Raw genomic sequence first — 24785 nt, 5'->3', positions numbered from 1 at the left:
GTGTGACAGTATTAGTACATATTTACCGTGTCATTTTTCATCACTACAAGCAATTTAGCAATCAACATACCCGTGTTTTCCTGCAATTACCTACATTATACACCATAGTACTTGGGGATCATAGGATATGTACATTTGAATTTTGCATATATATTACTAATTTGCCCACCAAAATGTTCTTACAAAGGACACTTCTACATATCTGGGTATTCCCATTTTTTTAGGCTCTGTCAACACATTGTTTAAAAAAAAAAACCCGCAAGATTTTTATTCACCTACTTAAAATTTACTGATGGTTTATTCTGTGCCAGGGGTGGTCCTAGGGATCATATATCAGGATACAAAACCTCTGCCTTCATGGAGCAGGGACAATGAGCAATTCAACATAAATGTTGATAACTGTTATGGAGAAAAATAAAGGGTAGAGTTATTGGGCGGAGCTGGCGCAGTTTGCTATTTTAATTCGGGTGGGGTGAAATTCTAGCTGAGAACTGAAGTAAGGGTCAATATTCGGCAGACATCTGGGAAAACAGCATCTAGGCCTACCTAAGGATAGTAGCGTGCCAGGCGAATTCAAGGAAAAGCAAGGAGTAGAGGCTAGGGCAGCGTAGGAAAAGATCTAAGGGTAGGACCTAGGGAACATCTTTACCATGATTGCAAGCAGCCTGCGCCGCCTGTAATAATAATAGTAAAAACAGCAAAAGGTCATCTGGCTAATCCAACCTCCCATCTCTGTTCTTTTGCAAGAGAATTTCCCGGGAGTTCTCAACTCAACTGGTGCATAATCTGTGGAGATCGCTGTAGTACAAGAATGAAAAGAAAGTAATCATTCGTAACTCTGACATTGTGTACACCTAAGTAAAGCCTAATTCATGCTGGTGACACTCTCCCGGAAAACGTTCCAGGACCCTCTTTTTGAAGGAACCCCTAATTGCCACTGGCGAATCAGGGTAAAGCGCAGAATAGCTGCGCCTGCGCAGTGGCGCTGTAAAGCTCGCGCCCCAGAGGGTTCCGCCCAGCCCTCCAATGGGCAGAGATTAATCAACTACGCTCCGGAAGCCGCCCCAGCCAACCCCCGCTAACGTGTCGGGGAAACAGGACACGTCGTAAAAGGTCGCGGTGGAACCTCCCTGCGGTACAGAGACCTGTGGCTTTAAGGTGCCAAGCACTGCTGAGCCGGGAGATGTCGGCTGCGGGTCAGGTGGATCCCTCGGGTCCTCCCAGTAGCTTTGCGAAGCGGGTCCTGGTGACCGGGGGTGCTGGTTTCATGTAGGTAACGGGAGTAGTGGCTCCCCGGAAACCCCAACCTTTTCTGCGTCTCTGCTTGCTCTAGGCAACTTGGGACAAGCTCTGGGTGACTGATAAGGGGGAGGGTCTTAGTGCACGACGAGTCGTTTGTTTATTCAGCGGAATTAAAAATTCTCTGTTGGTACTAAACGTTTGGTGCCTCTTTCCCTCTTTCACCCACAGTCAGCCATCCCTCTCTTCCTACTTCCAAAGTATATCCTCAAGGCTACTTCACCTTCCTTCCCCTTCTATCCTAGCCCACGTTACTGTTTTTGTTGTTGTTTTTGCCTAGACTACTGCTGTAGCCTCCTGATTGGCCATAGTGTTTCTGTTCCTCACAAGGCAGTGATTATTAAGTGAAAGAGCATCAGACGTAGACTAAAATCGAGATACTTTACCATATCCTGAAGACTCACGTGCCCAGGCATTACTTTTCCAATCTGCTCTCCTGCGTCTACCCCTTGCTTTTCTCTGCCCTCACCTTTCTGATCGCTTGCGGTCCCTGGAACAGATGAGGATCCTTCCTCTTTTCGTGAAGCACTTGCTTCCCCTTTGCTTAGTCTGTTTGCATCACTCAGTACAGACGTGTATTCAGGCATCACCTCAGCAGAGAGGCCTTACCACCCTGTCTCAAATACCCCTCTCCCTACTAACATGCTTATCACTGCCTGACATTATATTGTATGTTGTGTTTACTTGTTTATTGCTTGTACCCCCACTGAATACAATAGTTTCTGAATGAGGACAGAAACTATTGCTCTTTCAGCACCAGGAAGAATGTCTGGCTCATTTTACAAAGGTCTTCAGTGATCGTTGAATGGATGCATGCATACGTACAAACGAGAAGCTCTCCCGATGTCTAGTGAAGAAGGGGAACAAAGGAACAAGGGGCTCTTTCTCCCACCTCCCTACCAACCCCCAGCCCACTAGCACATTAAGTCTCTTCTGATCTGACAGTGACTTAGAGGAGGGTACCAGGAGGGCAAGGTTGATTTAATGACAACAGGAGCATGGACAGAAAAGGGGGGCACAGGGGTGATAGAGCTCGTTCAGGAAGGGTACTTCTAGAAAGTGCTATGAAGGGGCTGTCAGGGACAAACTCCTGAGTTCATAATTCGGTCAAGGGCTGCCCTTGATCCTGCCCTTGCTTGGTGTATATATAAACTCTGGTGGACAGCTCACTGAGAAATATGCCTCTCTTCCATTTCAGGGTCCTCTGAAACCCAAACCCAGGAGCCACTGCGGGTATCCAGCTCAGTGTGGTGTCAGCTGGTAGCCTTGAAAACCTAGGTTTAGTCGAGGACCACCCTCATCCCCCTGCTTTACACCATCAAATTCTTGTACCAAGAGCTAGCAATTGCAGTGGGATTACGATGAACTTTGACAACTGCTATGCTCATAGTAACATAATCTTACATGGTTATACCTACAGTCTCTGAGAAGGCTCATGATAGCCCATTTGCACTGACCACCAACCACTGTATTTATCATCCTGCTTTACTCCTACACTCAAAGCATGCGTGGATGAGATCATTTGGTTACACTAGTTTTTTCTTATACTTGGGACCAGTAAATTCTCTCTTCTCCATAGTGTAAAGGGAATCTAGAACTTGGTATTGGTAACTGTTGACAAGGTTAGTGGAGAGGATGAGTCTGTGTGTGTTCAGTGTAGTTGGATTTCTTGCAAAAATGTAAAGGTACCTTTGAATAGTTTCGTAATACTTGATGGCTTAGGGTGACAGTTAAGAATTTATGGAGATGATTACGTTTTCTACTAACAAGATACACGTTTTTCTTACAGTGCATCACATGTGATTGTCTCTTTAGTAGAAGATTATCCAAATTATATGATCATAAATCTAGACAAGGTGAGTTTTATAAAAATGAGCTTCATGCACTGAAAGTTATTTATATTTTTAAAAGTATTAGAATCCTATCATGCTGACATTTTAGGTCTTTATTTAGTCATTATAGCAATTTAGGGGCCTATATAGTTATGTATTCATGCTGTATTTAATCTTACATAAAGCCTTTTGAAACTTATTATGATAGCTTGTAAAGGTTTTAAGAGCAGTATTTTTACCAAAAAAAAAATCTTCACCCTAAATTCAATATTTAATGTAATCTTGTGATTATTCCTTTTTTGGAGTTGGAATATTCTTATTATTAGACTTTATTATTTGAATTTATAACTGCCATCTCATGGAAAACTATATTTTAAATTAAAATATAAATCAATTTAGTTTTGAGAACTTTTGTGTAATAATTTGAGTCTCCCTAGAGAGTCTGAAAGCAATGATTGGTGATCACTGAATTTTTTACTTTAAACACAAAGATGCAGTTAGTCACCTTCATTTCATAAAACATAATTGTAAAAATGTATAGTAAAAGAATAATCCATAAGCCTTAGGGATTTTTACCTGCCTTAATTTGATGGACAGTAATTTTTTTCCCCTATCTCCACCAATTTACCAACAGTTAACTCAGGGAAAAGTATAGTGAGTTATAATATATAAAACAAGTATAATTGTTTTCAACCACTAATTTTTTTTCAGTAAGGGATGATAAATGTCTCTAGCCCTGGGGCTTGAGACAAATCTGGGCAGAAAATTTTTTTAAAGGAGAAGTTTATAATAAATTTTTTTTTTATTATTTTGAAACATTAACAGAATTATATTTTTTTGGTTGTTTTTTACTTCTAATATATTAGAAATATCTAAAAATACAAAGAGCAGACACTTTAAGAGGACATGTTCTTGTGCTATAATCAGAACATCTTTACAATCAATTGCTATTTTCTAGGAAAAGCTCTCATCACTTTTTGTGTTGTTTCTCCACCTCCCTTCCCCTCATTTATTTTAAGCTGGATTACTGTGCAAGCTTGAAGAACCTTGAAACCATTTCTGATAAACAAAACTACAAATTTATACAGGTATGAACATTTCTTATATAATTATTTTACTGTGCCTCTGTAGTTATTCAGACATTATATCTCCCTTCTTTACGAACTTGCGTAACATGGACTTGGAAAGCATACTAATTAAAGACCTTTCAGCTTCTCGATGCACCACGTGCTGTAGAGAATACTACTTTTAGAGCAACACCACAGACAAAATTACATGTGATTTTTGGTGTCTCAGCAGATCTGTGAGAAGCTGATTGAACTCAGATGGTTTGGGATTCTTTCAGGCCCTCACTATCCTTCTAAATAAGGCCTTTCTGGAATTTAAAAAGATTGGTATAAAGTGGGGTGTTACTTAGGCTAGCCAACCATATAGCCAAAAAGCCCACCATCCAGCCTGAGAGTTGATTGATTGGCTCTGGGAGACTGATTCTTATTGGCCACTCTCAAGAGTCCAAAGTAGAAACCAGAGAGCCAGGTCATTAAATTTGCAAGGAGAAATTTTAATGGCAAATGCAACTATTTATCCTATGGTTTATTTTTATTCATTTATTTATTTTCAGTGATTCTTTAAACCACAAATTTAAAGAATATACTGAGAAAACATTTCATAACTCTGTTCTATATGAAAGTGTTTCCTTCAGTCACCAAAGAATTATTGATGTTTTTAGAACTATACATATAACAAAAGTACTCAAATTTACTTAGTTGTGATTAAATTCGTATTTCAAAGTGTCATTCCATTTGTAATATTTACTTTAAATATCTTTCAATAGTGGTTATCCAGACTTTTGAAAATATGTTTAAAAATTTTCCTGTTAACATAGTGATCTTAGGTTGGCAAGTCCTTAATAGTAGTTGGTGTTTAATAAAATATATTAGACATTTATTTGCCGAAAAAATTTTGAATGGAATATTTTACCTCTTAGGACCTGAAAAAGATGCATCATTCATTACAGTACTTATTTGATGCCTCAGTTGAAGTTTTAAGATATTCTCTCTTAACGTGGGGAGGGGAGAATTAATTCTTCTCTTATCATTTTCCTTGTTGTTCATACAGTAAAATGGTTCTTACTAATGGGGATGCTCCCTGAAAATTAGTTTTTTCCTGTTTGCTTTTATATAGGGTGACATATGTGATCCTCACTTTGTGAAACTGCTTTTTGAAACAGAGAAAATAGACATAGTTCTACATTTTGCGGCACAAACACATGTAGGTAAGCATTGTTTTACGTCGCAGTGTGATGGGCGAATTACGTTCTCCAGTGGTTGATTAGCCGAAATTAAAGTCCAGTCACAGGGTTGAACAAGTAGGTACTTGTGTGTGTCTTTGAAAGAGCATGTACCGTGCTCTGCCAGAGAACAAACCCGTGGTCACTCTGTCATCAAGATAATTGTCCTTTTTCAGGTCGATTTTATTAAGCTGGCTTGAAATGTGATCCTGAATGCTATCTTAAAACTGCGAGTTTAATCAAATTCGGCATAGCGATTACTTCTGGGCAGATGGACATTCAAACTCGATTTGTCGTTATTGTTGTGGTTTTTAAGCTGGGTATTGGATGCACATTTGAACATTATAGTACTTTCTGAAATTCTTCTAATAATTTGTCTAACATTTTATATCATGAAATAGAAATACTCAGGAGAATTTAGATGTATAATTAAGTGAATGGTGATAACTGCGAATACCCATGTAACCATCACCTACAGGCAGAATGTTGTTGAACCCTCTTTAGTTGTAGTATTATAACTGTTTTAACCTGACTTCAAATCATTATTTCCCTTGGTTTTCTCGACAGTTTTACTGTGTAGTTATCCCTAAACAGGATAGGTTAGTTTTGCTTGTTTTTAAATTTTGTAAAAATATATATATAAAATAACAAGTAGGTTTTTTGGTCTTGCTTTTTCATCCATATAGACTCATCCATGTCATCGGGTGTAGGTGTAATTTGTTCATCTTTCAGTGATAAAATATTTCATTCTAGGTATATACCACAATTTGTGTATCAGTTTTATTATTGATGAACATTTGGATTGTTTACACTTTGGGCAATTCTTAGCAATGCTACCATGAACATTCTTATACATGTATACGTGTGTACACAAAAGTACACATTTCTTTCATTCTGCAACTAGAATCATAAGACCTGCACACTTCAACATTGAAATAATGTCCATCTAGTTTCTCAAGTAATTGTTTATACCAGTTTCCATCCTCCAGGAGTGTAAGAGGCCTGTTGCTCCAGATCCCACCAAAGTTTGGTTTTGTCAGACTTTTCCGTTTCTGTTAGTCTGAATAGTGTGTAGCAGTATTTCATTGTGATTTTAATTTGTATTTCCCTGATTACTAATGAGGTTGTGTGCACCTTATATGTTTATGGGTAATTTAGGTTTCTTACTTTATAAAGCGCTGTTGAAATCTTTTGCTTTTTAAAAAATTGAGTTATTTTACCCTTTTCTCATTGATTTATCGCAGTTTTATATGTATTCTGGATACTAGTCCTTTGTTAGGTGTATTACAAAAATCTTTTCCCAGTTTGTGGCTTATCTTTTCATGTTTTCTTCCGAGTTATTTTGATGAACAAATGTTCTTAAATTTCATGTAGTTTAATTTATATAACTTTTTCTTTATTTTATGGTTAATGGTTTTGGGGTCTTACAGAATTCTCTTTTGGCCCAAGGTTATGAAGATAATCTATATTGTGTTTGAAAGTATTATAGCTTTGTCTTTCACACTTAGATTTATAATCCATCTGAAATTGATTTTTATCTGCAGCATGAGACAGAATTCCAATTTTATTTATTTTCTATTTGAATGCCAGTTGGACCTCTACCGCTTATGAAAAAATTCACCATTTTTCACTGCCATATCCTATATCAAGTGCCCTTATATGAGTATCTGTTTCTTGAGTCTTCCATTTGTCTATTTGTTTCTATCTGTGCTGATTACACAATTTATTTGCCTACAGTGCTTTTATATCTGGTAGAGCAAATCCTCCTACTTGGTTAATGATAAAGCAGTTATACAGTCTTTCCAGCAACTTTGCTATTGTCAGTCGTTTGTGGTTTTATCTTATTTTTCCCTCATTATTAATGAGGTTAAAAACCTTGCATTTGTTCATTGAACTGCCCTCTCCCTTTCCTTATTAGTATATCTTCTTTGGAAAGTTTCTGTTTAAGTTTACCATTTTCTAGTGGGTTTTCATTTTTGTCCTTAAGAGTTTTTCTAAAGTGATATATTCTGGATTCAAGCCTTTTGCCACTACCTTTTTTTCAATCTGTGTTTTGCCTTTTCACTTTCTTAAGAGTCTTTTGATCCATTGGAGTTCTTCATTTTAGTATAATTCAGTTCATCAACCTTTTCTTTTAGGGTTAGTGCTCTTGTGATCTGTTTAAGAACTCTTTTCCTCCCTGCAGAATCATGGAGATATTTTCTCATTTTCTTTTCCTAAAATGTTTTGTCTTTTACATTCAGATTTTTTCATACATATCAATATCAGTTTGACCCAACACCATTTATTGAAAAGGCTCAGCCTTTCCCCATTGCCACCTTTGATGTAGATCATATGCCCTTCCATGCGTGCGTCTGCTTCTCGCCTCCTGCCCAGTTCCACTGGTCTTTGTCCTTATGCCATTACCACTCTGTCTTAGTTAACTGTAAATTATCGTAAGTCTGGATACCAGCAAACCAAACCCTCCTGTGTTTTCGTTGTTCTAAAGAATTATCTTTGACTTTGTTCATCTTTTCTATTGTATACTTGTTTTCTACATAAGTAATTTCTACTATTAAACCTTTATTATTTCCATTCTTCTACTGCATTTCTTTTTTCTACCTTTTTGTGGTAATATTTAGTTTATTAATTTTTAGGTTTTCTCTAATGTATAATTTTTAAGCTATAAATGGACCTGTAACTACTGCTTTATCTGAATCCCACAACTTTTCATGTTTATTATTTTTATTATTTTTTTAAGGCGTGATTTCTTCTTCAATCCATGGGTTACTTAGAAGGGTATATCTTAATTTCTAAACATGTATGGATTTCCTTATGTTTTTGTTATTGATTTCTAGCTTAATTGCATTGGTTAGAAAACATACTGTAAGATTTCTGTTCTTTGTGCTGCAACTTGCTTTTTGGCTCAGTGTATGGTCACTTTCTGTCAATATTCCATGTGTATTGAAAAAAATGGGTAACCTGCAAATGCTGGGTACATGGGGTTTACACATTTGTTGTGTTAAGTTGGCTAATCATGATCTTCAAATCTCCTGTTCATTTCTGCTGAATTGAACTTTTTATTCTTATGAAATGATCTTTCTTCCTTGGTGGTGTATACTGCCTTGAAGACAATTTTGTTTGACATTAATATAGCTGTGTCACCTTTCCTTTGGCATTATCTTTCTGATAGGTCTTTTTCTATCTTTTTATTTCTACCCTTTCTCTGACTTTATGGTTTAGCTAGCTATGTGTCTTATACATAACTTATGTTTGGGTTTTTGGGTTTTTTTTTTTATCTAGTCTGACCATCCTTGGTATTTACCCTAAGCACTGAGTTTGTCCATCTATTTGGATTTATTTCTATCATCTAATGTGCTTCCTATTTTTCTCACCTGTTCTGTTTCTATGCTTGTTTCTTTTTCAATCCTTTTTTAAATAATTTTTCCACACCTTTTTAAAAAATACCTTTAAAAAAAATTCTTGCTTGCTCTTTTAAGGGCTTGACCAAGGGAATTTTCTTATTCTATTTTTCTTCCTGTATTAGTTTGGAAGTTATATATTCTGTTTGTATTCTTTGAGTGGTTTCCCTGGAAATTATAACATGCGTAACTAGCTTATCAAAGCCTGAAGTCCATCAGAAACCTTTGCTCACCTCCCAAATAATACAAAAAACTTAGACACTTTAACTCCATTTATTATCAACTCTGGTGTTTGCATTGTCCCTTGGATGAAATTGTTGTAGCTTTTTCTTTTTTTTCTAGATCTGTCATTTGTTCGTGCCTTCGAGTTTACGTATGTTAATGTTTATGGCACTCACGTTTTGGTAAGTGCTGCTCATGAAGCTGGGGTGGAGAAGTTTGTTTATGTCAGCACAGATGAAGTATATGGAGGCAGTCTTGATAAGGTAAGCTGAGAAGACTTTTACTTTGCCTGCTTCCCATGGACCACGTAACACACCTGTCTCATTAAAACCTGCTCTGGGCCCTTTTTCACCCTCTAATTGCACACCCCGTGGGACTCTCCGGTTGTCCTTCCACTGGAGTGCCAATGGGATGCCGCCCCAATGGCAACAGCAGTCCTCTGGGTGCAGGTTTATATGGGACTTGACTGCCAGTATTTTACAGGAGAGCAGCAGATTTCATCTTTTGGTCCCAGTCTTGCCCACATGGGGAGTGTCATCCCCAGGGGCCACAGCACATGGCCTGTCCCCCAGGAGAGCACCTGGACCGTCAGGAGCGAGTGTGCAGTTACTGTAGAAACTGCAGTCTGGTCCCCTTTCCCAGTCATTTGTGCATGTCACACTCTTTATGCAAAAAGATGGCTCTGTTTTCCAGTTTGTATCTTTTGTAGTCAGTAGTGACGTCATTCTGTTTTGTTTTATTGTTTTATTTTTACCAAAACTCATGTACAGTGAGAAAAATCAAGTAGTTTGAAAACACTTATAATGAGAAAAAGCAGGCCCTGACCGCTTTTCGACCCCCAGTCCCACCTCTGAGAAGCACCCATTTTCCGTTTTCCTTGCAATTTTTATCAGGCTAACTTCTTCCTTCCTGTACCTTGTCACCCTACATCAGAAGTGACGTGGTAGCCAGAATGATTTTTAAAATGTAAGTAAGGTCATGACATTACTCCACTCTGAATGTGGCAGTGTTTTGGCCTTGGCCTTCCCGGTTCCACATGCGCTGGCCTCCCTCTGGCCCTCTGACCGCGTGTCCCGTTTCTCTCCCCTCCTGCGAGGCTCCTTGCAGCTCCTGCGAACCCACTTCTGTCTCAGCGCCTGTCCACTTGCTGCTCTGCCTCTTGCCTTACAGAGTGAACTTTAAATAGGTTGCTCTGCAGTACAGTAAAGTGCTTAGAAAAATGCTAGGCACATAGTTGGGGTTCATGAATGTGGTTTTTTTTAATGTAGTGATTAACATTTTAAGTTTGTAATACTATTTTCTGATTTTTCTACTTAGAAAGTGTGCATAATACATATTTTTAAATTTATCTTATTAGGAATTTGATGAAACTTCACCCAAACAACCAACAAACCCTTACGCGTCCTCCAAAGCAGCCGCTGAGTGTTTTGTGCAGTCGTACTGGGAACGATATAGAGTAAGAACGGACTTTAAAAACTCTTGAGTCATTTTTCTCTGAACTTGGGTGATGAAACTTCAAGTTGTTATGAGCAATATTTCATTTCTAGAGTAGAGGGCTCTACTAGAGTAGATATTGAGAAAAGTTACGTATTAAAGAATTCTAAAAAACTGGTTTTCTATAGCATGTGGACAAAGTAGGACCTACTTCTTGTTTAGTTCACCACTTAAAGTTTGGGCGGTACACATACGCGAGTATTTTTCCTACCCGAGGGACAGGTGGAGTGTTACAGCTCTAGGGAAGAGCCCTGTTCTGAGTGAAGGCAGAGGGAGGGCGGGCGGCTCCCAAGCCCTGCGCCCCCTCCCCGCAGGGCCCGCCTCCCTGGGCTCTTCTTGAGTAGGGGGTGGGTGGGTGGGTAGGTCTGACCGTGTCAGTGCGGGAGCCTTAACCGACGTGAGTTAGCAACACCAAGCCCCTGCATTTGGCTTCCCACTGCTCTCGGCTGGGAGCGATAGGAGCCCGGCCACAGAGGCAAAGCCCAGGCACGACGCCAGGTTCTCCTGCCTTTTGTGTTCCGGTAGCATCGGTCCTTTTCTCTTTTCATGGGAGGCTTTTTTGTTTGTAAAGGTCGGTACAAGAGAGAAAGCCAATTTGAAGTTTAACCTCTCATCTACCCTAGGGTCTAAGAGGTGGTCTTTGAAATAATCACCTAAAAGTTTCCTTAGTTTTCTTCTATCAAACTTACAAATGGGCCTTCATCTCTATTTATACCTCCTTGTCCCAGTAAAGGAAAAATTCCTCTTCTTCCTTCTGGAACCTCTGCCTTTGTCTGAATCCCATCCTCTTCTGTCTTTTCAGGAACCTTACACTAGAAAAAAAATCCCTTCACTTCCATCCTTCACCACATCCGGGTGTGTGGAATGACTTAGCCAAAAGTACCCTATTTTAAAATTGCTTAACTTTATGACCAGAGGGGATGGAGAAGGAGGACAGTGGGGGAAAGAAGGAGAAGGGACTAGACCAAGAACATGTATGAGTGACCCATGGACGTGGACAACAGAGTGGGAACTGCCTGTGGGAGCGGGGTTTGGGGGTGGGATGGGTGGAGGGGGGCAAAGGGGGAAACATGGAAACAACTCTAACAATAAACATGAGTTAAACAATTTTTTTTAAAACAAAAATAAAACATTAAAAAAAATAAAATAAAACTGCGTAACTTTAAATAATCATCATATGGGACCTTTCCGTTACCTTGATATCTAATATTCTTTCAGTTTCCAGTTGTCATCACGAGAAGCAGTAACGTTTATGGACCACATCAATACCCAGAAAAGGTACATTTTACTTCTGAACTCACTGTGCTTTAGTGATTTTAATTTACTTTGTATAATAATCTCTCTTCAGTTATTTGTTCACAATTTATGTAGTAATGATGCATAATTTATAAATGTTACAGAGGCCACAGGCAGGGGTCTGGTTTAGTTTGAAGACTTGAGCGTAAGTCTCAGCCTGATATTCACTAGCTGGCGTAGCCTTATGCCCTTCGTGCATTGTCTTTAAATCGAGGAGTAATGGTAACCTTAGAAAGGATTTTGAAGGATCCAGGGAGACGATGTGTGGGAACGCCTGGTGCTTGCAGGATTCTCAAGCGCTGTAGGGGCTTCACCGCCGTGACGCTGCAGTTCAGACCCCTGGTGTGCAGTCAGCAGCATGTCAGGCTGTGCACAAATGTAAACGCTAGGCAGAGAGTGGCGTGGGAAGCCTGTGCAGACATTTCGTAGACCCCACAGCGGCGGGGTCTAGCGTGAAATAAAGCCTGTCCAACGTGCGGGCGGGGCAGCGTGCTAGATCCGCCACTCTAGTCCCAGGAATCGCAAACTGGAATAGTGACTTCAGAGGGCATTTTGGAAAATAGGACTCCCAGGTAGTACAAGTAGTGAATGAAGAAATGCAGTTAAAAGGCTGAAAGTGCCTGGTTCTATGTCATTAAACTCAACTTTAAGTAACTGTTGCCCTCCCTCTGTCTAAATTAAGAGATTGGATTTTTAACTTCCCAGCTGGTTGCATTCTCCAGTTTTCCCAAAGGAAAGAGCCCTTATTATGATCTGCTAGTATTAATATCTACTTTGCTTAATCTATGTAATATCTTTAGCAGGTTTATTATAAATTTAGTAACTTATCTCACTCTGTTTAATATAAATTTTCTTTAAATCCAAAGTGTTGGAATGTACTTTATTTAAAAAATTTTTATATGTATTTTTTAATGCAAATTGATTTTATTTATTTATTTTTAATGTCAGAATCCATTATAAAGTATTAAAAAATTTAAATCTATGATAAAGTCTCAGCAATTAAAACAACATGATACCAGCACAGAAATAACCAAGCAGATCAATGGAATAAAATGGGCATTCTAGAAACAAATGTATATATCTAACGTTGTAATATATGATTAAATTGATATTTCAAATCAATAGGGAAGATGAGGCTTATTCAACAAATAAAGTGCATGAACCACTATCACTTGAAATAAAACAAATATAGAGCCTTATTTCACACATTATACAAAATATGTTCAGGTGAGTTAAAAATCAATATGTAAAATCTAAAGAGTGTTAGGAGAAAACACAAAATAATATTTTTCTTACGCTGAAGTAAAATATTCAAACCCAGAAGCTATAAAGTAAAATATTTACTATATGGCTATATTAAACATTTAAGACTATACAGTAATATATAAAAAAAGTTAAAGGGCAAGTAATAGAATAGGAAAGTATTTGCAACACATCTAAAAAAGGGTTAATGGTGTTTTTGGGTTTTTTTTTAGGGAAAGAATTCTGTAAACATTTAATCAAAAAATGGATACAACATACCAAACAGTCATTTAAAGCTTTTAAAAAATAATAGAAATAGGCAAGAAAAGTACAACTACAGGTTTAGTTTCAATAATAAAGTAACAATTAAAATAACACATCATGTCACAATCAGATTAATAAGTATTAAAAATATTGGTAATACCAAGTCTTGGTGACTGGGAAAGGAACTGGGTATTCATAGACTCTTTTTCTTCATCTTCTTAAAGCAGACCCTTTAGCATATATTGCAGTGCTGGTGAAGATGTATTCTTTTAGCCTTTTGTCTGGGAAACTCCTTATTTAGCCTTCCATTTTAATTGAGAGCCTTGCTGGGTAGATCAGTCTTGGTTGCAAGACCTTTGCTTTTCATTACCTGGAATATTTCTTCCCATTCCCTTCTGGCTTGTAGTGTTTCTGTCGAGAAGTCAGCTGCTAGCCAGACCAGGGCTCCCTTATATGTTACTACCTGTTTCTCCCTTGCTTCCTTTAGGATTCTCTGTTTGTCTTTGATATTTGCCATTTTAATCATGATGTGTCTTGGAATGGGCCTCATTGGGTCCCTCTTGAATGGGACCCTCTGTGCTTCCTGGACTTGTGTGACTTTTTCTGTTCTCCAATGAGGAGAGTTTTCCATCATTACTTTTTCAAGCAGGTTCCCTATCTGTTGCTTCTCTTCTTCTTCTTCTGGTATCCCTATTATATGGATATTAGTATGTTTCAGGTTGTCCTGCATTTCCCTAAACACCTCTTCATTCTTTTTGAGTCTTTTCATTTTCTTGTTCTTTATGGGCACTTTTTTCCACCTTGTCCTCCAGCTCGCTGATACGATCCTCTGCTTCATCTAGCATGTTTTTGATTTTCTTCTGCTGTGTTTTCCAATTCAGACATTGTATTCTTCATTTCCTCTTGTCTCTTGTTGATAGTTTTAGGTCCTTTTTCATGTTGATACAGTTTTCAGTAAGATCCTTGTAGTTTCCCTGTAGTTTTTTGTAATTCTTTCTGAACTCACTGAACTCGAGCTTCCTTAGAACTGTTGTTTTGAACTCAGTATCTGATAGTTTACTTGTCTCTATTTCATTTAATTATCTTTTGGGGATTCCTCCTTTCCCTTCAGTTGGGTGGTGTTTCTTTGTCTTCCCATTATTTGTGAGACTCTTCTTTTTTGCTTCTGTTTCTTAAATTGATCTGCCTTGATTTCCTGACTTTGTGGTGTGGTGTGAACGTCTATCATAGGAGACTGCTGTCTTTTCTTTCTGGATCTGCCTCTGATGATGTCAGATGTTGACATTGTCTGACCTTAGGCAATCCGTTCGAGACTTCTAGGAATCTACTGACTATGGCTGTCTCCTTTAATTGTTAATCTAGTCACTCTGCACTCAGCAGTCAGGTTTTAGCACCACTGGGCCTGGGCAGAATCCCTCCTGGGGGCGGGGCTATTGTGTCCTTTCACACTACTGCTGCTCAGGGGAGTGGTCTGCCTGAGCCAGATGGCTGCTGCCGTAGGGAGGATGAGTCAGCACTGGGATGCTGCCAGCTACTCTCTCAGTTCTCTCCCCAAAGCTACCTTCTTCAGTCCTCTCCTCAAGCATCTCTAGCCCACTCTGCCCCCGCCTTTGCTGGAGCCCAGGGTAAGTGGCTGCAAATAAAAGTTTATGCATTGGCTCTTTACAAGGCTCTTTGTGTCTCCAACCACCTGTCTCTGGCGGAGAGCAACCCTGCCGCTTTTCGCAACTGGTTGTTATCTGTGTACTTTTTGGGCTCTGGTGCTGTAGGCTGGTGATCCCCGCTTATGGTTTAGATACCGTTCTTCTCGGGGCGATCCAATTGGCCATGTCGATATCCTTCTGGTGCTGCCACCCATGGGTGCCCCACCTGCTTTCTCGAGTCTGTACCACACTCCTTACCAGTTAGGTTGGACTAAAGCTGATTCTTCTGTCTGTCAGAGGTTATAAGGTGCCTCTCTCGCTATTGTTCAGTTGTTTGTTCCTGGTGATTTGTCCACAATTTAGTTGTAATTCCAGATTGGTCCTGAGAGGAGGTCAGTATGACTTCTATTCACTCCTCTGCCATCTTGATTCCCCTCTGGGATGTACTTTTTTCAAAAATAAATTTCCCAGGCACTTACTGAGTAGGTGTTATATATAAAGCTATAAGTAAGACAAGACTTTTTCTGAAATTTTACACTGTTAATATTGTTTTCTTTTTATATTTTTGTAGCAGATAACTTGTTTTTGTGAAATAGGAAGCAACCTCTGAGTCCTTTTACTTGTCAAAGTTATAATAGGTTTTTCTTGAACTTTTGATAAGAATTGGAAAGTATCTATATGTACATTTCTTAACAATAATATTTTAATCTTATGAGTTCAGGCTGATATTAGTGAGCAAATTTTAGAAAGTCTGAAATATTCTTTTAAATATTCTTTTAGGTTATTCCAAAATTTATATCTTTACTGCAACACAACAGGAAATGGTATGTTATTATTTACTTTGTACCCGTATGTTTTTCTGATATGTTGTTATTTATTTGGTGACAGTCTTTCTTGGAAAATCATAGGAGTCTTAGTGTTGGAGGCCATAGGATTGGATGTCTGAGCACATTCAAGACTTCCTTTTATAAACAGTGTAATCGTTTTTTAAATAAGTATAATCTGTAATTCATCTTTACAGTTTATATACTAAGATAATTTCAGTTCTTAAGTGAAGGGACTAAGCAAACAAACAAACAAACAAACAAAAACACCCATCTTATAAATACAACTGCGTGGTCACTGCCGGAGGGCAGGGAGGGTTGGGGGGAGGAAGACGGCGGGAAATGGGGGATGAACGGTGACACAAAACGTTTCCGTTCTTACGTGCTTTGTCCTGGAACTTTTAGTTACCACATAAAACTTGACATCTCTCTTTATAGAACTTTACATTGTGAGAGGATTTAATTCAGAACTGTAGATACTTCTTCAAAATGAATTTCAGGTATACAATTGATGAAAAACTGTTTCTCAGGGGTCACTTACATGTTTGCCACTTGCCTACCGAGTACCCTCAGGAGCTTTGGAGATCGTTTAAGAACTGTGGATGAAATTCAGACAAGCCGTGAATATTTGTGTCTTCAGTAAAAGATTCCTAGGATTGCCGTGGGAATGGGCTTTTCTGGAGTTGTCCGCAGCTGTTGCCTTACTCTGGCTTGGGAGAGCTTACCTTTGTACATTTTATGATCCCCTTTTATTTAATCTTTTTAGCTGCATTCATGGATCAGGGCTTCAAACAAGAAATTTCCTTTATGCTACTGATGTAGTAGAAGCATTTCTCACTATCCTCAAAAAGGGGAAGCCAGGTGAAATTTATAACATTGGCACCAATTTCGAGATGTCAGTGCTCCAGCTAGCCAAAGAACTAATACAGCTGGTACGTACATGTTGGGAAAGGGTAGTATCTTCAGAATTGTCTCTAATGTAGTGGCAGAAATCACTAATTTAGTCAGAATCAACAACTTACAGTCTATTCCATTGAAAGGTAAAAGAGTAATCAATAAAATGTATAATTATGTATACCAGCGGTTTTTCAACCTGTGTGCCCCAAGAATTTTTAAAACATGCTCTCCCTGACTATTTAGTCAAGGTAACTGACTGTCAAATAAAAAATGACAGCAACCAACACAACAATAGCCATGCCGTGTAAATGAGTCAAAATCATGCTTACATTTTGGTCAGATCAGCAAAAAATATAATATATTTTTTGGTGTGCCACAGAGTTTTAGTAATTAGTTTATGTGTGCCATGAGATGGAAAAGGGTGACAGTTGCTGATCTGTATCACCTATATGCTAAGATAGGTCATTTGAAGTTATATCGCTCATTTAGTAACAGTTTTTTTTAGGGGGAAAAAATCCTAATACATTAATTGTACATACCCAATAAAAGACATACCTCAATATCAGAAATACTAAATTGTGTGTGTGTCCTAAAATCAAAGAACAATGAAATGATACATAGATAATTGTAGTTAGGAGTGTATGTGTGTATTTCTGAGTATCAGTTATAAATCTCAGGATTCAGTAGAAAGGAAGAAAGAGTGTATTAAAAAACTTTTGTTTTCCTCTGCGCTATCATTAGAATACTCTGTACTCCTAACCAGTGGGGTATTCCCTGCCGAATAATTATCTGATGCCAGCTGGGTGTCCCACAGTTTAACTCATTCTGATGTTACCCTCCTGGAGGCAGCACCAGGTCCCACAGTCTGAGGACTCAGCCCCACGAGCCTGCCCTCAGTTCAGATACCAGCTAGGCAAGCCGGTTGTCACTTGTGCTCCAGCCCAGCCAGCTAGAGTGGCTCACAGAACTCAGGAAAATGGTGTACTTCCTAGATTACTGGTTTACGAGGTCTGTCCAGAAGGTATCCAGCCATGTAAGATGAAAAAGAGAGACCTTTGTTGTATCTTATACAAGATACAAGAAACATTGTACATAGGACAGTGACTCCTCAGTCTACTTCAAAGTAGGCACCTTGGGACCTCACACAGTTCTCCCAGTTGCCATCAGCTGCCCTGTCATATTTTCCTGAATCTCATCGACAGTCTGAAATCTCTTCCCTTTCAAAGGTGATTTTAATTTTGGGAAAAGGCAGAAGTCACAGGGTGCCAAATCTGGGCTGTAGCGGGGGTGAGTCACCTGAGTGATTTGATGTTTCACCAAAAAACTGCATGAGATGTGACGCATGAGCAGGTGTGTTGTCATGATGAAGCTGCTAATGACCAGTTGCCCACAGCTGTGGCCTCCTGAATCATCAGAATAGTCTCCATGCAGGAATGTTCAAGCTTAAAGCAAAATTTAATGCAGATTTGTTGCTCTCCTTACTCAGTTAATTTTGAATGCGACAGCCACACGGTACATATGCTCACTCAATGGTGCCTGCCGCCCCCACTGACTAGTACAGTGACGTCATCATTGTTCATGCATGTGCATTCTGGTCCACTGTCCTTGGCTGCCAGGTTACATCGATGTTGTGTGAGCTGTTCGTGTTACATTAACAATGGTGGGACTTTTTCCGGACAGACCTCGTATTACATAGGCTGTAACTCAGGGACAGTCAGGTGGAGGACACATGTACGGGCACCGAGGCACGAGGGAAGGGCATGGAGTATCCGTGCTCTCTCTGGGCGCGCCCCTCTCCCAGCACCTCCGTGTGTTTAGCGGGCTGGAAGCCTCCCACAGAGGCTTTATTAAGTGACAGGATTGACTAACACATTGGCCGTAGGTGACTAATTCAACCTCCTGCCCCCTCCCTCTTCCTCTCCCAGGTGTGAAGGGACGGGGGCTGAGTTCTATCCCTCTAACCACACAGTTGGTTCCCCTGGAAACCAGCCCCCATCCATAGGGGTTTCCCAAAAAACACTGACGTGAACTCTGGTGTGGCTGAAAGGGGCTTGCTATAAATAGCAGAAACACCTTTCTCTCTAGGCACTTAGGAAATGCCACGTGTTCTAGGAGCTCAGTGCCAGGGACAGGCATGACAACCAAGCACGTGTTTCTTATTATAAATCACAGTATCACACTGAGTAATAACCAAAATCCAGACAAATTTATTTTCTGCCATAGTCTGCAATGTGTATTGTGTCTGAGCTTCAGATAGAATTTGGACTATAAAGTACAGATAGTGTTACTAAAATGCTGTTCATCTTAGCTGTTTCCCCAGCTTTGAGGAGGTTGGTGTTCTTGTCTTTTGACTCTGTTAGTGAATACCATTGTTATTCTCTGGTCTCGTTTTATAATTTGACTCAAAAGCCTTTTCCATTTTGACAGATCAAAGAGACCAATTCAGAGTCTGAAATGGAAAGCTGGGTTGATCACGTTAATGATAGGTGAGTGGCAAGTGAGGCCCCTGGGGAAAGATGGTGGAATCTTAGGTGCTTATACAATTATAAAATATATGGAATTAACCAAAAATGAGTTTGTTCATTTTTGAGTTTTCTACTAAAATATTTTTTCTAATTATAAATGTCGTAAGAATAACGTTTAGCACTCTTACTTGCTAGTTCTGTGATTTAGAGAAAATTATTGACCCTTTCCAAGGCTGAGGTTTCCTGAGTGTGAAATAGAGAAAATAACATCTTGCTGTTTATGAAGTATTTTAAGGTTTAATTATAAATACAAAGGGCCTAGTCCAGGGTATGGAACATAAGAGCACAAGTAAGTTTATGTGTATTTATTTATTCATTCATGAAACATTTAGGAATTTTCCACTGCATTCATACCTAGATTATGCTGAAATAAGAAGAGGATAAGCCATAGGGAGTGTTAGGCATCTGGGATTATAGATAATTTTTTTTTACAGATTTTATTTACTTATTTTTAGGGAGAGGGGAAGGGAGGGAGGAGGAGGGAGAGACACGGCAGTCAGCTGGGGGCCTGGCCCGCAGCCCAGGCGTGTGCCCTCTCCAGGAATCGAACTTGTGACCTTTGGCCTCACAGGTTGATGCTCCATCCACTGAGCCACACCAGCCAGGGCTAATTGTTTTTTAAATATACATTTTATTTTACAAATTTTCTGTGATCATGTCATCAGGGGAATTTTTTAATTAAATTATGGTAAATATGCATGGATGCATTATTTCTCTTAGTAACTCAGATATGTAAATATATTTTCACAGTGTTATTTTATATCTGTTTTGTTTTCCAAGACCTACCAATGACATGAGATATCCAATGAAGTCAGAGAAAATACATGGCTTAGGATGGAGACCTAAAGTGCCTTGGAAAGAAGGAATAAAGAAAACAAGTATGTTATGAATTGGTCATTTGAGAGGAAGGGGTTTCAGAAAAGTTTAAAGAAAAAGTAGTCTATTTCTAGAACACTACAAAATTCAGTGAAATATTTTGATGAAGCATTTTTACTTTTCAAATTGTTACATTTAATATATTTCTAACAACAGAAATAAATTTCCTAAGCATCTTAAATGTCAAAGATTAACTTCTGATCAGTCTTCCTATATCTTATTAGCATTTTTAAGATTCCTGCTTCATTGATTCTCAGGTGCACATTTTTTACTCTTTTCATACCTTGAAAAGTATGTGTTTTACAATCACTAGTATCTTAAAATTATTGCAGCTTTTTTCTTTTTTTGGTATGTAAAATAATGGTCCATCTTAAGTGATATCTTAGACTTCATGAAATATATAGTTCCAGTCTTTAAATGCCTTGAGTCTTTTTATATTAAATGGGAAGAAAATTGTGTACAGAATATCTATTACAATAAGTGGGTATAAAGTCTGTGTATGTATGTTAAAATTCTATTTAGAAATGCACTCATGAGAAAAAAAAGTTCAAACAAAGTTTTGATTCAGAGCTTAAAATACAAAATACTTGTGTTAAATTTTAAAAAGCAAATTCAAAGATTACTTTTTAACTAAACAATCTTTATTGCTAGTATAGCAACATAAAATAATTTCACATATTAACAGAAGGAAACTCACATTATCTCACTATGCCTGTAATGCAGTATTGCTACATTTATGTGAATAAAATATTATACTTTCTATAACTTTAAAACTCATACAAATGACTTATCTCCCCTTCTCCCTGAATTTCTTAAAATGAGAATGTCTTAAACACTTATACCAGAAAATTCAATAATGAAAACTTTTGAAGTTAAAAAAAAATACTTGATATTTATATCTGAATTTTCAGATGATAAAATATTTTCTGATCGTTAGTTCAAAATCAAGTTGTTTTTGTCAGGAGGCAGCCCTCGCCCGCTGGTCAGCTGTTGGGCAAGACTCTTCTTACGGAGCAGGAACCCAGTAAATTTCGGTTCACTGGTGTTTAAGTTTTTAATTTTGAGTTTTGTCTTTTGTTTTCTCTCCTGTCAGTTGAGTGGTACCGAGAGAATTTTCACAACTGGAAGAATGCAGAAAAGGCGTTAGAACCCTTCCCAGTACAGCCACCATTTGTATAGTTAGGACAGTTTTTGGAAAAAGAAGAATATCCTACCTCGACAAGTGACGTGAAATCAAACGACCAAATGAAGTGTCTTGTTTTCATTTGAAATCAGACTTGAGACTTTTTGTATGAAATTCAAATGCAAAATGCCTCAATCTTGAGAAGAGTGTCAGTATTGGCATAGGATTTAAATATCAAAATTCTTTCAGAAGGCTTTCCTGAACTGGGAACCAGGAGGCGCAGAAAGTCTCCTCGGCAGGCCGGGGAGGAGGGACCCATCTGGGAACAAGGTCAGCTGCCCGGGGCCGAGGCTGCTGCCAGCGGTGAACTCAGCGGGCGCCCCGGCCTGCCCCGCCGCCTGCAGTCTCTATGAGTTTTCATTTGTAGACAGTATACAAGGAGACTTATGCCCTAATTCATCTTTTTTCTTAAAAGATGTGCTATTGTGCTACATTAGCTTTAAAAATGGAACAAAATGGAAGCACTTTTTAATTTATAATAATTTTGTAACATTGTTATGTTTTTTAAAAGAAGGACATAGTTTTTATATTTTCATAATCAGTCATTGAACTATGTATAAGCAACCACATGTTGGAAATTGCATTATGTACTTACTGTTTAAAATTTTATTTATAAAATGATCGACATTTTAATGTATTTAATATAGACTATGGGGTTTTGGGGTAATGTATGTTTTTATTTTGCTGTAGAAAAATTTTAAAACACTTGATTATGTATTTTCAATTCCTCTCTAAAGACTTTATGATGATGTGAAAAATGTAACTGATTGGATATTGTGTTAAAAAAGGGAAGAGTCAAAAATTATGCCCAGCTTTCTGGCTTCAGTGCACAACTGATGGTGATTTTCTCTGTGAAGTAGGAAGCAAGATTCTAAACTCAGAGGTGCTTGAGGGAGGGGGATAGGAGTGGAATAGCACCCTTGAGAACATGGAGATTGGGAAAAGAGAAAGCAGGTCCAAAGTTAGAGGAGTTGCCAAACAGAAATCAAATGCAGACTGAAGTTGAACACCTATAACTCCAGAATTTTGAGACTTGTAAAAGCGGTTGATTGGGAGCCCGAATTGGGACTAGTGTGCATCAGGTTGGACAAAAGGAATAAAGAGTGAGGGTAAGTGAACTGATGCTTCACAGATCTTAGACGTACGTGTAGGGGAGAAGGTGCCTCTTGGAGGTAGCCTGTAGCTCTAGAAGAAACGGAAAGGGGACTCAGGCGTGAGGAAGATGAAGGTGAGAGCTCCGGGGGCCAGCAAGTTACAGGCAGAAATAGGGCCAACCCAGAGCAGTGGTCTGGGCTGGGGTTTGGTCACTGAGGGGAGACAAAATCAAAACACTTTGTGTCGTTTGTTCTGTGTCCTTTGTTCTTGCACATAGTTTTGTGTACATCTTTTTAAAAAGTCCTCACCCAAGGATATGTTCTTATTTCAGAGAGGAAGGGAGAGAGAGAGAGAGAGAAACATTGATATGAGAGGGAAACATTTGATCTGTTTCCCCCCTTACACACTCTGACCAGGGATTGAACCTGCAGCCTAGGTATGTGCCCTGACTGGGAATCAAAGCCGCAGTCTTTTGGTGAATGGGAAAATGCTCCACCCAGCTCAGCCACCCAGTCAGGACTTGTGTACACTTTTATTTCCAGCTTTAACATACTTTGTTGTCTAATCTCAGGAGATGACCTTGACAGACATTAGGAACGTATAATGAAAAGCCAGCCCTGATGGTTGTGGCTCAGTAGATTGAGTGCCGGCCTTCAAATCAAAGGGTCACTGGTTCGATTCCTAGTCAGGGCACATGCCCTGGTTGCAGGCCAGGTCCTCAGAGCAGGGCATGTGAGAGGCAACCACACACTGATGTTTCTCTCCCTGTCTTTCTCCTTTCCTTCCCCTCTCTAAAAGTAAATAAAATCTTCAAAAAAAATTTTTTTAATTCAAAAAAGTTTAAGAGAAATTATTAACACATTCATAAGAGTAGCTAGGAGCTTACGCGGCGGGCAATATTACTTAATGGTAAACAGATCAAGAATAGACTGAGGCTAGGGAGACCTGAGTTTGAATCCTGACTCTATCATTGACTAGGTATGTAGCTCTTCTAAATATACATGTTCATAAATACACAGATAATTTTGACTTCATAGAAATATTACAAGGGATAAATTAGATACTGTGTATTATTTGCTAATAAAAAACTTTGGCCTTTGTCCTGAGTGTCTGGCAGGGAGCTTCTAAAACCCGTAGAACTCAGGTGTCTGTCTTTCATGAGCTCCTTGGGCCACGCTGGAGTGTGCGCTAGCAAAGCGGACTTGGCTCAGGGTGGGGCTGGCGCGCAGAAGGACCAGCTATGTGATTAGAGTGTTGGGGCTCTGGGCCACGTGGTAACGGCCCCGTCTCCTGGCTTGGTCTGGGGGGTGGTTGGGGGCTGGAGATGGAGTTCGATCATGTGGCCAGTGACTCAATATGTAATAAAGTCCCAATAAAAACCCTGGACACGAGAGCTCAGTGGGGCTTCTTGGTTGGTGAACACCTTCATGCCAGGTTGGTGATGCGTTAAAAAAAAATGTTTAAAAGAAGAAATTGATCATATCACATGTCACAAGGAAAATTTGAAATGAGAAACCAGCCCTGGCTGGTGTGGCTCAGAGAATTGAGCGCCAGCCTGCAAACCAAAAGGTGGCCAGTTTGATTCCTAGTCAGGGCACATGCCAGGGTTGCGGGCCAGGCCCCCAGAAGGGGGTGCTCGGGAGGCAACCACACAGTGATGTTTCCCTCTTTCCCTCCCTTCCCCTCCCCCTAAAAATAAAATTTTAAAACTTATTTTAAAACCTAAAAAATGAGGTACCACTCAGGGACAGCACTCCTAAAATTCTTGGAATGTCCAGAGTGATACAAGGGTCTTGGTGAATCCTAAGGAGCCACTTTTGAATAACACTTGAGTTTATGCCAATGAGCTGACTCAGGGTGGGGCCCGTAAATAGCCTCAGGATGGAGCTGGTCACCAGAAAGATCAAATGATTAGAAAGTAAGACCTTTCATCAGACACAGAACCCGAAAATGAAGCTCCGGGAGAGCCCTTGAACAATGAGATTGGACGAGTGTCCAGGTAGGGGAACAGGTGGGGATGCGGGCAGGGCCGCACCTGGAGGAGGCAGGGGAGCCCCGCACGTCGTGGCCCACATCTTGCCCTCTGGGCGTCTTCCATCCAGCCGCTCAGGAGTTGTAACCTCTGTAATGATCATACATAAAATGTTTCCCTGGGTTCTGTGAGCCTCCTAGCAAATCACCAAACCTGAGGAGGGGGTCATGGGGACCTGAAATTTACAGCTCATTGGTCAGAAGCACAAGTGACAACCGGGACTGGCAGTTGGTGTCTGATGTGAAGACAGTCTTGTGGGACTGAGCCGTTTACTTGTGGGGTCTGCCAGTAACTCCAGGTAGCTACGTCACAATTGAATTGAATTGGAGGACAGCCTGTTGGTGTCCTCAGAGAACTGAAGAATTGCTTG

General features: G+C 39.4%; 1 protein-coding gene across 1 annotated transcript; it reads left to right on the top strand.

Annotated features, from left to right (window-relative positions):
* The first annotated feature begins 1102 nt into the window (after window positions 1-1102).
* On the top strand, window positions 1103-23348 carry TGDS (TDP-glucose 4,6-dehydratase). Its single transcript, XM_054586473.1, has 12 exons — window positions 1103-1269; window positions 3089-3155; window positions 4151-4219; window positions 5316-5406; window positions 9165-9307; window positions 10402-10500; window positions 11757-11816; window positions 15764-15807; window positions 16574-16739; window positions 19132-19190; window positions 20010-20107; window positions 21199-23348. Exons 1-12 carry the CDS (start codon window positions 1184-1186, stop codon window positions 21282-21284), a joined length of 1068 nt encoding a protein of 355 aa, XP_054442448.1. The 5' UTR covers window positions 1103-1183; the 3' UTR covers window positions 21285-23348.
* Window positions 23349-24785: the final 1437 nt, after the last annotated feature.

Source organism: Pteronotus mesoamericanus, unplaced genomic scaffold (assembly GCF_021234165.1).
Source record: "Pteronotus mesoamericanus isolate MK-2021 breed Mesoamerican mustached bat unplaced genomic scaffold, CSHL_Meso_final contig_94, whole genome shotgun sequence".
Lineage (NCBI taxonomy): Eukaryota > Metazoa > Chordata > Mammalia > Chiroptera > Mormoopidae > Pteronotus > Pteronotus mesoamericanus.
The sequence above is the reverse complement of the archived record's forward strand: the minus strand, read 5'-3'. Positions and strand labels throughout refer to the sequence as shown.

What these genes read in the sequence shown, in the direction of transcription:
- TGDS (XM_054586473.1), top strand. Translation starts at nt 1,184, where the DNA reads ATGTCGGCTGCGGGTCAGGTGGATCCCTCGGGTCCTCCCAGTAGCTTT. An exon ending in ATGGAGGCAGTCTTGATAAG is followed by an intron (nt 9,308 to 10,401) that starts GTAAGCTGAGAA and finishes TTATCTTATTAG; the next exon opens with GAATTTGATGAAACTTCACC. An exon ending in CCAAAGAACTAATACAGCTG is followed by an intron (nt 16,740 to 19,131) that starts GTACGTACATGT and finishes CCATTTTGACAG; the next exon opens with ATCAAAGAGACCAATTCAGA.